At 43.3% G+C, this 15552-nt stretch overlaps 1 protein-coding gene across 2 annotated transcripts in view; it reads right to left on the bottom strand.

Annotated features, from left to right (window-relative positions):
• LOC135370075 (histone-lysine N-methyltransferase PRDM16-like) overlaps positions 1-15552 on the bottom strand; it is a 191300-nt gene that overhangs the window by 22098 nt on the left and 153650 nt on the right. For both annotated transcript variants that reach the window (XM_064603769.1, XM_064603770.1), the window contains one exon: positions 7124-7187. In XM_064603769.1, coding sequence (XP_064459839.1) covers positions 7124-7187 — 64 coding nt within the window. The remainder of the gene's footprint in view (positions 1-7123; positions 7188-15552) is intronic.

The following is a 15552-nucleotide window of genomic DNA, read 5'->3' as shown; positions in this document are numbered from 1 at the left end:
CGCGAACCGTGACGGTTCAAAGTCATGCGACCGTTGACGCTACCATATCCGGGTGACCGATCCATATGGCGTGCGAATCATTTCATTATGGGGACGTCGCTTGCATGAACGTTGAAGAAATTTGCCAGTGTTTTACGACCAAAGATATAAGAATGCTTTCATAAACCTCTCCTCGAAAATCCACGTTGGACTTTCTCAAAAAGTTAGGAGCTAACCGAGAGAAAGTCACCCAGAGAGAAGTAATAATAAAGTAAGCAACTTTGAAAATCTCCGTCAAGGACGGAGACCGCCGAACGACGTCGCGAAATACCCGTCTTCGTTTCCGGTAGTGATGGCACCCGAATAGGGACCCCGACACAGAGTTGATTAAGAAACTGGACTGGAAGGGGAAACACTTGTCGTGTGCCCATCTTGAACCGCTTCCACGTGTCGTTACGTAATTAAAGCGCTAAGTAATTCTGTAATTCCGATTATTTCGTTCAATGCTTAATTTTTCACTCACTAATGTACGGGGGAAAAGCTGCACAGAGGAGCTTACAATTGCAACGGCAAACAAAACATAATTGCTACCGCACAAAACACATTCACAAAATCAGCCCGCTAAGTATTATGCATTCAAAAAGAAAATGAATCCAGTATATATGTTAAGCGGAAACTATAGGAGGAGACAATCTCCGTTAGGTAAAAAAAACTATGCAGATGACGATGGGGAATCCCCCACTGGACATTTGGAGAGGCATACCTCGGCAAAACGCACTCATGAACATGCAACTCGCTCATGTTCAATGTGGCGAATGAGCTGAGCATGAGTGAGCAAATGAAAATATGAGCATGAGCAAAACTCACTCATGAGAATGCTCAATTATGGCCAGTATGGTGAATGAGTTGAGCATGAGCGCGCAAATTGGGTGAACTGAGCATGAGCGATCTTGAGTAAAGCTCACACACCGTGAACAGAACAGTCTGATACTTGCAGTTCGAGATAAAGCACAGCCTTTACATCACAACCTTTCACTTTCACCTTCAGTTTACGTTACTCCACTCTCCTATCCTCATTTCACAATCACGTAATCCCCGTCACATTCTCCTCATGCTCTTCACAACCTAACTGTAAGATGAGCGTGAGCACCAACAAATCAGCCAGAGTGGGAAGCAGAATGAGTGAGCATTAAGCAAACGGAGCATGGAGTGAGTGAGCATGACTGAGTGGCAGTTAGGCTTGATACGATCCCGGCCACTGTTGATCGGGCGAAGGCTGGGGACTTACATCGGTTGTATTCATCAAATGAAGTACTCAGTTGGTTATACTGCAATAGCATTATGTTCTTAAACCTGTGGTCTTTAGTTGTGTGTTCCGTAGAATACTAGAAAAAGCGAATGCACGAAAACAATATACTAAGCGGCAAGCCTGTTCCTGATGGAGTTTAACACCTTCCTGGTGGTAACCGTTTTTCTTCATATGTTTGTGTTCCAGGACTCGAGTACGTCGTAACGGTATCGTACACTGTTAGAAAAGAAGTGTATATAAATAAGCTACAATAGTGGACTATTGTACCATTTTTATACTTACTGCTCCAGATCTGTACCTTTGGAGAGTATACCGACTCATAAGGACTCATACCTCCAACTTCGCACAAGGGCATAAAAGAGGTATAAATCAGGGTTGAAGAAAGATATTTATACCTCAGCACACCGTGTATACCCCTTTTATACCTTGTGTATGATGTATGACGGTAGCTGACTTGTGTGTTTTGTATACATTTTACTTGCGCAACGTGTAGCACCTTATTATTATTATTATTATTATTATTATTATTTTGTATAGAGACGGTATCATCTCAGTTATAGTGATTTAATTAATAAACACATACGTCAACACAGTAGCAGCTTAATCTTCAACCGGGTGAGCGATTTATGGCAGCGTATTATCTGAGATCAGCAAATCTAAGCGGCCTCCCTTGTAAAGTCGCGGAGCAGTGTTGTAAGCAAGATCCTCCTTCAAACCCGCGTCTTGATCTTTCGCTGGGGACCATCCTAATGAGCATCTGCTCTTGGTTTTTAGGGTGAGGGCAGTAATATTTTTTCCAACGTGATGTGGTCAAGCATTGTGACTTGTCCCATCCTCCAGGTAGTAAGAAAACATTTTTCCACATATCTTTTATCGAGTATATATGCACGAGCTTTCCGTTCCGGTCCACACCCGTGCCAAAATGTACATTAGTAGTATACAACGTACCCACAGCGTACCGGATAAGGATTGTCGCTCATATACGTTATTAACTGAGTACCTCATTGTAAGTTATAAGGGCCTTGTAAGGACTGTACATTATAAGATTTCCTGAAACGTATAAATTAAAAGGCCAACTCTTGCAAAATTGCACCTCTTAGAAAAGGGGGGATATATTTATTAGAACAAAGGAAAAGAGGGGGGAAGGTTAGCCAAACGGGACGCCGGCTTGCTATCCCACAAAGAAAAGGAAAATAAATAAAAGCAGAATAAAATAAATAAAAAAGAAACGAAATGGGGGCTTTTAAGAGGTAGAGCGTTTAGAGCGTAGGACCTTTCAAAGCGAATATATTGGAATAGTTGCGAAGCTGCACTCGCCAAAAGAGAGGGCATGCATGAGTGTTGCTTCAAGTAAGAATCATTATGCGTATTTTGACGCCCGAAAAAGTTTAATAAACCAAGCATGAGTTGTTGGTGTTGGCTTCCAGCGCAAAGCGCCGGCCATGCGTTGCAACTTTCAGTACATACGGCTGGTTGGAACACCTAGTCTAAGGTGCATACATAAATTTTAGCAGTATTTTTAGGGACAGTTTATGTTGACGGCGTAGTTTAGCAAAATTGCGCAAAAAACGGCTCCGAGATGTAAATAATCCCCGATTCGTCAAGCAACAGTGGTCCATGTTCCCGACCACGGATAGAAAGTAGGATCTCCGATCTCCGCAACTTATTCAGGCGATAAAATATGGCCCTTAATTCGCCGCATAATGGACCATTTCAGAAAACATTGGCTCCGCCGTGCGGGCGGCCAACCCGCAAAGTAAAGTGATTGGCACGAGCGCGAGCGCATGTTTTCTTCGTATCCACGATGGACATGGAAGGCTATTTTGGTTCTAATATCAAGATCGTGGAGCCCTAGGAAGCAACATCATCCACTTAGGACACTGTCATCACAAGCTCGAGAAAGATAGCAGTTTTCTGTGCCCCAGAAGCGAGCAAATATAGGACTTGTTGTGTACGCCGGATCTACCACGGCAGGCGAAGAAGCTACTTCCACTTACGAAGTTACGACGGAGGAATACAGTTGCAACATTGATGTTAGCGAGCTGCCAAATACCTGTAATGTGCTGCTTTTTAGAGTACTTGCTACTTTTTATGCTTGCCACCGATGAGGAACGACAGAAATCGTCTGAGGTGTCAATATGCGTGTGCTGTCATGAAATAGAAGTGAACAAGTCAGCATGGGCGTTCCCAGGATTTTTTTCAGGGGCAACCAACCCCCCCTCCCCCATCTTTTTTTGGAAGCGGACGTTGCGGGTGTTCAGGTGTTCCTATTATGACACCTGAGAATAGTCATTACGACCTATGACTCAAGAGCGCACTATTTTCACAAGCGACCTTGGAGCTCCAGGGGGGGGGGGGGGAGGCACGGCCCCCTTTGCCCCCTCTCGGTACACCCATGCAAGTCAGTATTGTCTTTGTATTGCTCAACTAATGCAGATCAGACAAAAGAACTGCGGGGCCAGAATCTGGCCTGCAGGCTCCGGTTTTCTGGTGTGGGTCTTGGATGTCTGGGAACATGCCAGACGGGCCAGTGCGGTGCGTTGCAGCGCCCTACTAGCCCTACTTCGAATCAGGCAAGGTGTATCTAAACAAGTAGCGTAACTCCCATAGGCCCCTGCGTCTTTAAAATGACGCCATAATAGAGACCGTCAGCACCATCCATTCGTTGCGCGGACTACTACGATTGTAAATAAATGACGTCAGAGATGACGCCAGCAGTATGAATAATAAGCAGTGCATAATTAGCCATGGCACGTTTACATTTGCGCACTTCGTTTGCGTTGTATTCCCCTTTCCTTTTTTCTGACCATAATAGTCACCCAGGGCAACACTGCCAGATGTAAAAACAGAGAAAAATAAACCAGATCAGGTTTAATGACTCATATCAATTAGAAATACATAGTTATCACAGATTTTGACAACTCCAAACAGAAGGGCATCGTGATGACCACACAGAAACTAGAAGGGTTCACTTAAGGTTCATTATTCACCTAGAGCTATGTGTACACGTGATTAGACGTTTGCATTTCTTTAATGAGTGGCCATAATGGGTCCGTTCCAAAAATAAAACATGAAATCGTTGGTGCACAGCAGATTCCTGCTAGCGCTCACGCCATCATGGCCGGTCGCGCCGTGAAGAAATCTTCCTTTCTTTTTTCTTTTTTTTGTTTTGCGGGGCCAGCAGCAGGGGATGCATTGTATTCATGTGTTCACACGTGCTAATCTTGGTCTACAGCTCCGAGATGAGAACTTCGCTTTTTGTTTAACCCAAAAAGTGTACGAACTCCGTATTACAATGCACGGACACATGCCACTTACAGGGATGCACGGATAAACGAGCCCACTGTGACAAATGCGCAGGGGAGCAGGATACGGAAACGTACTCCGGTGGTAGACGATTTTGTATATGTGCACGAGTGGGGCAACAGATAATTTTTCTACATTGAAATTATGAATAACCTATTAGTACACACACACGCCACGCCCATGTTGTAAAGTTTTTTGTTTGTTTACGATCGTACCTCTACTACCAACATGCTGCTTCGCGCCTCATGATGATAGCTTTGCCGACGGGTCTGATGTGGTATACTTGTTTGTTTTCGCTACCAGTTTAGATATACCTTGCTTCAGGTCCCAACCAATTTGCTTCGGCAAATTACCGCTACGAACCGTCACAGTCTCATCTTTTTCTGAGGTCATCTTTTTCTGAAATGGCCCATTCCTGAACGTGACGTGGCGCTTGCGTGCCCTGGGAGGCTTGATTCCGAAACTTATAGCCATGACAGTGCATTATTTTATGAACGTTTTTATCAACAATGATACATAAACATTATTTGACATTGCAGGTCCACGTAGTATATTGAGGAGTGAGGACACATCTTATAGTGCAGTGCCGCCAAAGGCAGCCATGTTTGTTAACATTGTGCTTGTATTTGTTGTGCTGGCAATTCGAAGCTTGATAGTATGGATGCATAACTGTATAGATGAAAATAATTTGATTTTAATTTAATTGAATGTGCCGGGACGCTGAGAATTTCGCGATATTCCGGTTTATTTATCCATCACAAAGTAGTCATTGTTTGCCTGCGAGCAACTAAACTGTTTAAGCAAGAATTGAATGATTATGTGCACTTGAAGTTGTTCGCATATGTCGGCCTGTACCCGAAGTAGAAGAAATGATTGTTCTTGGAAAAAATTCGAGTTACAATGCTGCCTAGATGTCACAATGATGATCATATATGATCATATAATACATAAGTATGAGCCTGCAGTAATTATGTTTTCAAAATTCTTGTTCGGTTGTTGTTTGTCTGGTGAATTAAGGCTATAAAGTCTAAAGGAATATTAGCCTTCATAAGTTTTATTTTTTGTTTGCTCTTAGATTTAACGACAACACTAGATATGTGACGCCTTTTGGTTTCATGACAACTATCCTCTTGTGTGTGCGACCTTTGAAGTCGTCAAGCTTTCGAGAATGCCTTACATAAGTAATTCTTAAAAAAACTGAATTATCAAACAAAACAACTATCTAGCGTGTGGCAGCGCACCCCAGAAATGATCAGGGGACACCGTGAAACTTTGCAGAAATTTTATGGTTCGAAGCTAAAAAACCGTAGCATTGACGATAAAAACCTCCCGTGAATTCTTCCTTGCGCGCTCAGGTACCGTTTAGCTTGTACTTTGTATTTTTGTGTACAATAATAAAACGCTGTAAGGTACTGCTGGTTTACGAATCCAGCCCATCAGGGCAACCCATGCGCTGCGTCGGATATTATGCGGCGGTGCCGGTCTCCTTCTTCCTACACCGTGTTCTCGGCCACATGCTCCCGACTGCTCCTGATGGCTACGCAGTCGGTTTCATTTCAAGTTTTAGACCCGGTGCTGTCTGCTTCCAATGTAGTTTTGCCGCCGTATTTGACGAGCAATGCACAGTTGGTGACACAATTTTGTGCGTAATTTTGAGTGCGACGAAAACTGTGACATACGAGTACTGAGGGCTCAGGCTATCGACCAGATAAACTTTCTGATATTGAACCTCTACCAGGGTTGCGGAGTTCCCAAGTTGGAATGATTCCGGAGTCATTCCAGCTTTATCAGAACCTGGAATGGGACCCCGGAATGGGAATGGAATGGCCTGATTGTCCCTATGGTAGTCGTATTGTCAATTGGTTTGTGTCCTTGCCCGTGCATCGCCCACGGTCAAGAGGGAAATTCCGGTATCGTTCGGCACTCGAAAAATCTAAAGAGAAGCGGTCACTCAAAACTTAATGCAAGAATAATCAGAAACGGGCAAGTGGGGAACAGGCGTGCAGTTTGCCAGGTGAGGCAGTCACCGTGGAGAAACCGCCACCGCCAAATCGAAGAACCCTGCTTCACTGTATTCAAGCATGTACATTTTATGCTGCCAATCTAGTCACGTAACAAAACAACTTTGGGCCGTCTCTCCCGCGTTGCGTAGATTTAATATTTTTATATTGGTTTTAATTTGAAACACTTTTTTTTGTTATTATAGATGGAGATCTCTGACTCACTTTTTATTTATGATTTAGAACTCTTTCAAAAACCATCGTCTTTTTTTTTCTGTACAGAGTTTAAGGAATGGAATGGGATTGGCAAGCGATTCGAGGAGTGGGAATTGGAATTGAAAGGAATGGAATTAGCGGTATGAAGTTGGAATGGAGTTGGGACCATTAAGGGCGAATAATTGGACGCTTTGTCAAATAACTGTACTTAGGAATTGGTTGTCCAGCAACTTAATTGCTTCCACCTCGATAACAGCACAATTTATTTATCTTTGGATATATTGGGAAAATTCGTTGGAAACAAGTGACGCACCTTGCATCAGCAGCGTAGCCAAAGGGGCCAGCACGGTCTTGAGGCTCGTCCTCCTCTGATCCATCTGAAAAGAGGAAAGCCAGTTTTAGGATGGGTCCTCAATGAAATTTCAGTTTTGAGCGACGCGTTCAGCTCTCGTGGTTCGTTGTTTTCCCCGATAGTTGTAATTGCACAACGTCGCTCAGATCGTTAAATGACAACAGCGTGTAATATAAATGAGTCTTCGGATTTTTTAAACTGCTGCTGCATTGTGTAAACACTATCGCGTTTCTCGTGCTTGAGTAGGGCAACACAACGGACAATTGACATGTGCAGAAAGCACGTTTGGCGGGAGAACATGATAAGAACGTAGTGTGACAACAATAATTGAATGATGATTTTATGGGCGTGGTTTCCCGCTTAGGATCAGCCAAGTGGATTTTGTGGTCCTGCATAAATGAATGTTCTATATGGGAACACATCTTCTCACCCACTTCATGCTGAGAATATATGTAATATACACAGGAGGGATGGAGGCGGGAGCGACAGTTAGAATAGGGCGTTTTGATGGGGCCCTACCCGCATGCCCTGAAGAACCCAGTTCATGGTTAGTTGACCCCCAAAGTGAATTGAAAGCCACGAAGGTAAGCGAAACACTTGGTTTAGTGTTTAACAACGATAGTTAAGTTGAAAACTGGCGCAAATACATTGATTTCGTGCAGAAAATGAATGTTGTGGCTTGATGGTGCTGCCTTTCTTCATCCCGTTTATTGGATACGCTAAAATTGTGCCCTTCATCCCCCTTATAAGTGTTTCTTGATAGATAAAATTCTACTTGGTTTACGAAAAGGATTGCAGAGAAAGATAGTGCGTGAACACATATCGAGGTGAGCATAGAAGTGAGGACAAAGTGGGGACGATTCCTGTAAGTAACAGCACAAGTCCAAGTGGTTCACCAAATCTTTAGACATGAACATTCATCATCTCGTGTCTTCAAGTAAGCAGAAAATTTTCCTCTCAGAGTGTCTAACATAACCCCTCAAAGAAAAGGCAGATTCAGTCATATCACAAGAATGACCAGCATTACCGTACAAATGCCGTCCCAACGGACTCCGCGTGGAGGCATCCATCCGACGGAATGACCGCGACCCAGCCGGCTTTTTCTGATGTGACTGTCATTTTAAATACCCAGAAAGCTCGCCTTCATTTAAAATAATGGTTTTGTCTGTCGAGTCTGTCACAGGACGGTAGTTGTCATCACCGTCGCCGAAACTCTCTCGCGATCTTTTTTGCTTTTCAACTCGCGTGCCAAATGTCGTCGCTAGTTTTCAACCCGGACGAGTCTCTTTTATGTCAATTATTGAGTAATTCATTGGGCACAATTTTGCTTAAATATTTCGTGATAGAACGGCTTTTTTCTCTCTCTTTCCGTTGGCCTGAAAGTGGCGTGTTTCGAGCTCTAACTACCCACTGAACCTACATGTCACTCTTAGCTCCAGTAACATGAAATCTCGTAGCAACCCGAAAAATACTGCGTAAAAAAATCTAACCTCCATCTACAACCTTCACACTTTTGAGTGACGCAAAAAATAAAGGGGAAAATTTTGAACAATACCTCGCCAATAACGGAGCTCAACAAGAACGGTTTCGGCTCAATTACCTTCAACACACCGATCTCTAATACTCGGTTTCCTCGCGTCAGTTATACCACCATTGTAGTGGAGTTTGCAGTAGCAATCTCTGCCGTCACTTCTCCGAGAAAGCCGACGATTTTTCTCGGCCTTTCACGTCTCAAAGGCAGGCGTGGCTGCCGTGAGAAAGTAGGCCAGCCAAAGAAATAGAGTGTGAAGAAGAATGGAAGGCTTTTTTTTAATCAATGACGGTGGATCGAACTTCTTCAGATACAATTAAAGATCCGCGGGCGATCGGTTCTTGGTCGCGTGTCAGCGTAAAAAAATATGGAGGTCTTCCCAAGAAACCCCGATTAGAGTTACTACCTCGTGAAGTAAGATCAGTTGTTACAGCTTGTTGATCCCAAGGGTGGCATGGTACAGGTTGTTCAGCGAGGGACGCCAAACACGAGGTACTGAAGTTTAGGCAGCCGGCGGCATATTATTATAGTTGTCTCGCGGACCCTTAATTACTTTCATTTTCTTACAACACAATAGAGCTTGTGTGTTGTATTCACAACTGCGCGAAAAAATCGTAAATACATTAGACACAGCGAGAAGATATATCGAAAAGAAGCGGTTGACACGAAAGCCTTTTCTCAGGCGCCTGTGCGAGGAAACCGCTAAAAACATATCATGGAGTTGTCCGCGGAATCGAACGCTCATTAATAGATTTGCAATATCTGCCACGGAGTCAATCAAGACGTGCACGTCCATCACCGCATAAATAGAGATGCATGCACGTTCTAGGGGCTCCGATGGAAGCTTCTTCTTCTGACTGCAACCTTCCTGGTTGCGCGCTGAGCCGCAACATGATCCCCCGTTGCTTGCATGCATGACGGGCTTTGTGGAACCGCCTGGAGTACATAGTACGTTGTCAAATGAATTTGATAATCCAACCACATTAGGAGGTAACTTGACTTGTATATTTGGTAAGCTCAAGCTCTTTGTTTATGTGAAAACTTGAATGAAAAGAGAAGCACGCAACAGTACTGCACAACAAGCGCGTCTGCAGAAAGAACGACTTTTCCGGATGTAAACGGAAGAAAAGGACTTGCTCTTTTTATTTGTCGCGTGGACAGCGGCTGAGGTTTTCGTTCGCCTTGCACACCACAGTAGCTCCTCCGCTCCACTCGGTGGAGAGGAAATGCCCTGGCGGCGGTGTTGGCCTCAGTGAAGGCGGGTTCCAGTTTATCGATCGAGATTGTCTCTCGGCAGCCGTTGTAATCGATTAAGAAGTACCTGTCCCTGCATTCTAGACTCTAGTACACTTGTACGGACCAGAGTATGGTGCTCGCAGTGATTTCCTTAGTCCATCGGTACGTAGAAAAACTTTGAGCGCTGACGACAGGGATAAGGGATAATTGATTGTGACGGAAAGTTAAAAAAAAAAGTGAATCGGGATTGCTAGGGGAGGCCCTGTAATACAGTCCCTTAAGCAAACAATAATTGTCAAGTGGGGGAGAACAAGAATGCAAGTGAACGAAGTAAACAATATACAAAACTCAATAAATACAGAAACGTAATATATAACAATGCAGAAGGTGAACCCGGGAAAGGATGCCCAATGGTTTCGTCGAGAGGGCAGCGTGACGGTGGATTCGGAAAAGCGTCAGGAGGACCTCCATCCGGCGCGAGCCGAGGTGAGTCCTCTCATGGCGAGAAAGGAAGAGCGCTGCCCTTGCAAGGGTGTCTGCAGCCTCGTTTGGGGGAATGCCAACGTGATGTAGCCAGGGAAGCAAAATTTCGCGAATGAAGGGGGAACAGAAATAGGAGTTTGAATCCAAGCTCGTAATTAATGACAGGCAGTCGCATGAACAGCCCGGAGTTCCCACGTCACGTGGACTGCGAATTCGTTCTCTTTGCACAACACACGTGTCTCCATCGACCAGAGATGAAGAAGTTACTCGACAAAAGGAACTCGTTATCAGTTAAAGTACTGTGCAAAAAATGTAACCAAGTTACTAACCAAGTTACAGGCAATGAAAATGAACTTCAAGTTCCTAAGGCTTTGGAAAAGTAACGAATTATTTTCAAGTTACTTTTTACCTAATACGTATACACTTTGACTTTCCTATAATTAATTCAGACCTTTATCTCACCATCGGCGGTGCAAGACGGTTTATAGTTTTGATATACGAAAACTATACAAATATTTGATATGACGAAAGAAGAGTGCCTTTACGTTCCTATTTAGGGAGGCATTTGATTATTTTCGACTCGTAATAAGGTTTTTGAACGGAACACAACGCAGGCATATTCATAGATGAGTTGTCCTCTACGCACATTTCGTAGAACCGCACCAAGTTTTAATCTTGCTACACAATATCATTCTAAATATACATTGCTCGTCGCTATGATGAACGTCACTTGAGTACCCTATTGTACGGGCAAAAGAGAAGCGCGTTCACCGCGTAACAACAAGGGAGTGGAGTCCGACACGCATGTGCTGTCGTCTCCTTAGAGAGGGAGGACGCGATATTTGTAGAACTTCCCTCAAGTCACTTTGAAAGTAACAGCGAAAAGCAACGAGTTGAGTTAAATGTTACAGAAAAAGTACCTTAGTTACCCTCAGGGCTAGTAATACTTTGTATTATAATAATATTGCTGTAATACTTTTGAGTATTATATTTGTATTATGTATTATAATACTCATTCTAGGAAAGTATTTGTATCTGTATTATAATACACAAAATTCAAGTACAGGGTTCGCCAAGATAAACTTCGGGGTTTGTAACGGAGATAAAACAAATAAGAATAGTGTCGGAAAGCTAAAGTAGGTGTTAGAGGATGTATTATGCCACAAAATTTTATGTCGATACTGCCATTTGGTCCGTTCCTCTGCGGATAAATCGTGAAAATTAGAAAACCGCCGCTGCCTAGTCGGCTATACCTGTGTTTCAGCTCCTTTCCGTCAGATGGCGAAACGGTCGAACGCGGCGTTGCAGACGACATCGAAATTTGAACAAGTGGAACTGAATGCAGAATCGTACTCTGCAACGCCGCCTCGGACCGTTTCGTCATCTGACGGAAAGAAGCTGAAACACAGGTATAGCCATTTAGGCAGCAGCGATTTTTTAATTTTCACGATTTATCCACAGAGACACGGACAAAGCGGCATTGTCGACATAAAATTTTGGGGCATAATACGTCTTCTAACATCTACTTTGGCTTTCCGACACTCTTCTAATTTGTTTTATCTTCGTTACAAACCCCGAAGTTTATCTTGGCGAACCCTGTATAACTAATACTCTAGGGTGCAATACTTTTTGAGAGATCATATAAGTCCTACTTACAGAGTGTCACCGATACACTTTGTAAGCAGTTTTCCTGTGTTCCACAGATTTTGAGATACAACCCCCTTACCCGAAATTCTCCAAAAGAGAGTGACACACAGGATACTGGGCGCTCCTGCATTATTTCTGGTACATCATCCTTCATCCCTAATGATGAGTAATCTCATTTAGAAGGCCTTTGTCGTCTGCACCACAGACGGTCACACACTTTTGCACAGCCCACTTTTTGTTACCTTATTGTAAGATCGAATAGACATGCACTACAAGGCGGTCCCTTTGAGAACAGGTTAAAAAGTAACCGCCTAAAGTGAAACATGATTGGAGGATAGCCGTCACAACTACTATAGAAATCGGGTATACTATTTCATTATTTTTCATTCTCGAGAATACCCGAGTTATGTATCAATGTATTACTAGTATTACTCATGTAATACATTGATATAGAGTGTGAAGTATTAGTATTATGTATCGTAATACATCAAAATTAAAGCATTATGTATTATACTACAAAATATGAGTATTCCTCCCCCACCCCCACCCCCACCCCCCCTTGTTCGAATGATGTTTCCTCCACGCTTAGGATCGCGCCATCCTATATGACAACACGACGTTTCGCTCAACATGCCGCCTCTATTTGACATAGATTGTATCGAGCCTATTTCCTCAAGGACCTCGGCGGAGCTCTTGAGACGATCTTTCGAAGCTGGAGGCTAGAAAGAAACCTTCTGACATCTTGGTTACTGTCATTTCCAGTTACTGCAAACTATCAGCGAGAAATCTCCACAGCGAAATTCCTACATATTCGACACAAGCCAGAAACTTTTAGTCTGTACTGGGTTTCCATTTCCTTCCAACTAGTTACGCAACGAGGCAAATACATTAGCGTCGGACACCACCCCGGACTCCGGCGCTCGAAACACTGGGCCTCCGCTACGTCAAATGCACAAGATTATAGGGTGGCAGAAGTCGTACAGCCCTATGTGTCCTGCTACAAGGTATTTGAATAAATTGTATAGACGGGGAAATAATGTTGGGTCAAGTCTGAGGAAAAGAGACACGACAATCTGAAATAGAGCAACAGCATGCATGCAGAAAGCTGAGTGATGCAGTTTCCAGTCTAACAGTGTACACCAACAAGAAATACACGAATTGCCACCAAGCGCAGATTACGGTACAAGAAAAAGCTCGGAATTCTCAAGTTATCTGGGCTTCGAAGGAGAGCATCTAAACTGATACCACATAATTAAAATCGACGTTTAATATGAGAAAAGTGCGACGGTAGAGAAATCGTTTGACCAACACAGAAATGACAATAGGTATTTCACTGCATAGGAAGCAGAGCACTTCTGAGACTCCGAGTCGCGAGGACGACCCTTGTGTGGAGAACCCGCGTTTTTGCTTTGGACCCTGAAGCTTTCTGGTAAAATGTCCGTTGGTTCCCCTGAACGTATAGACAATTGAAAGTCTGGCAACAATCCCTTGCGAATGGTGCACAAACTCGAGTTGTTTAGCCACGGAGGCCCAGTTGAAGGAAAGAAAGGCTTTGATGAGGAGAAATGATCGTGTGAGATCCGTGAAACTATGAACAGTGGGGTAGCAAAAGTCTGCATCAGGTTACATCTATTTACGTCGTGAAACAACAATTGAGTTTCGCATAATAAATATTTCGAGTAGAGGGAGAAAAAAAATGTCGTTTTAAATTATAGCGTTTCAGTGAGCATGTCGATTGAGGTCTGTGGAACATTCCGGCGTGCCGCTCTGATTCACGCGTGGGTGGGTCGACGATGGACGGACGGACGACCCACGGTCGCATGCAACTACGACGTAATTACTGGGTGGAAAAGTCGGCCACGCGAAATTTTGATATAGGAAGGAAGGAAAACATAAGTATCTCTCCGTCGTTCTGGAACAATGTACGACAAGTTTGTGCACTGTACGAATTGCAAACAAAATACGAATAGATAGAAAAGTGGATGTAAGCAAGACGACCAAGTGTTTTGTTGCCAGCGAAGGGTAAGATACTCTTTCATCTGAATTTTTATCCTATAGTTTCAAATGTATGGTTGTCATTTCTCCGAGCACCCATAACATCCTAGAAAATTTCCTTTGGGAAGACTTTACTACTGTACACGTTTCTTGCGACATGTCTGTAAGCTAGTACCCGACGTTTGGACTGTGGAGCGGGCTGGACATGAATTAGCTAATGAAGGCAAAAACAAGAAAGTTTTGAACCGAAACTATACGATATAACAATTTGATATTCCAGCAGCTGGGCTTGCCGTGCGTGTTGCTGCGTCGAATGAAACACAGTTCTTTGAACCAATCTTGTCCTCTATCAAATTGCCAGTGAGCGAAAGTTCCATGAGCGATAACATTCGTTGTAAAGTGTTGCCGCAGCAGTTATGTAGGCCTGCGTAGCAGCAAATATGCCATAAGAATGACATGGAATCTTTCACTGCTGTACTCAAGACGCTACGCCAGTAGATTTTAGATGAATGATATAGAAATCAAGTGCAAATGAGAAGCAACTGATGCTGGTGCAGTACAGAACAAACAGAGGCGGGAGTTGCAAGATGTTCAGCAGAAATGGCATTAACATTGAGCATATGACAAAAATGGTCAAATAACAAAACGGGTGAAGTTACGATGGAGGCCGTGTGGAGCAAACCGTTGGAACTGGAGAAATACAGGGTGTTCAAAATTAAGCTTTCACTAGCACTTTATAAATAGGCGAACAAAAGAAAACTGGTGCTATGTTTTCTGTTCCTTGAGTAAGAAACAGGTGCTACATAATTAGCAGCACCTGTTTCTTACACAAGTAGCGTAAAGTTATCATCCGGTTTCCTGTCATCGCTGTGTTTGCGTAGCGCTCGTGGAAGCTTAATTTTGAACACCCTGTATTTGAAGATGGTGTAGCGTCCATAAGTGCAGCCAGTCTGAAGGGCTTCCTACTGTTGTACGACACTGCAATTGGGGCGTAACTATGTGTTGGCAAAGACAATTGAACACACCTTTAGGAGCAACAGCCTCTTTTCGGGACAACACAGTCAGAGTGCGAGGAAGTGAAACCCATGTAAAACCGATACCAGTGTCTCGGTCAACAGTCTATACAGGGTGTCCGGTAAGAAAGTGTCATTAAATTTCTAAAAATAGGTCTAACTTCAGAAAATTATGAAACTACTTGAAATACACACACACAGACTTTTGCCACACATTCAGGCCGTTTGCATTCGCGTCACACATTAATTAAGCTAATTTAGCTAATTGAACTCGAAAATTAGCCAAGCAGAGGTTACGTTTTTCTTGATGAATTCGGAAGCCAATGGCCATAGCACACTATTCCAACCGAAATCACAGGTTTTTTCAGAAGATCTGTACAAAAATTTGACACGATTTGTTTTAATAACAAATCGTGTTATTATTATATCATTATTATATCATCATCATCATCATTATTATTATTATTATTATTATTATTATTATT

This window comes from Ornithodoros turicata, chromosome 10 (genome assembly GCF_037126465.1).
Source record: "Ornithodoros turicata isolate Travis chromosome 10, ASM3712646v1, whole genome shotgun sequence".
Lineage (NCBI taxonomy): Eukaryota > Metazoa > Arthropoda > Arachnida > Ixodida > Argasidae > Ornithodoros > Ornithodoros turicata.
Note: the sequence above shows the minus strand (reverse complement) of the source record. Positions and strands in the feature narration are given on the sequence as shown.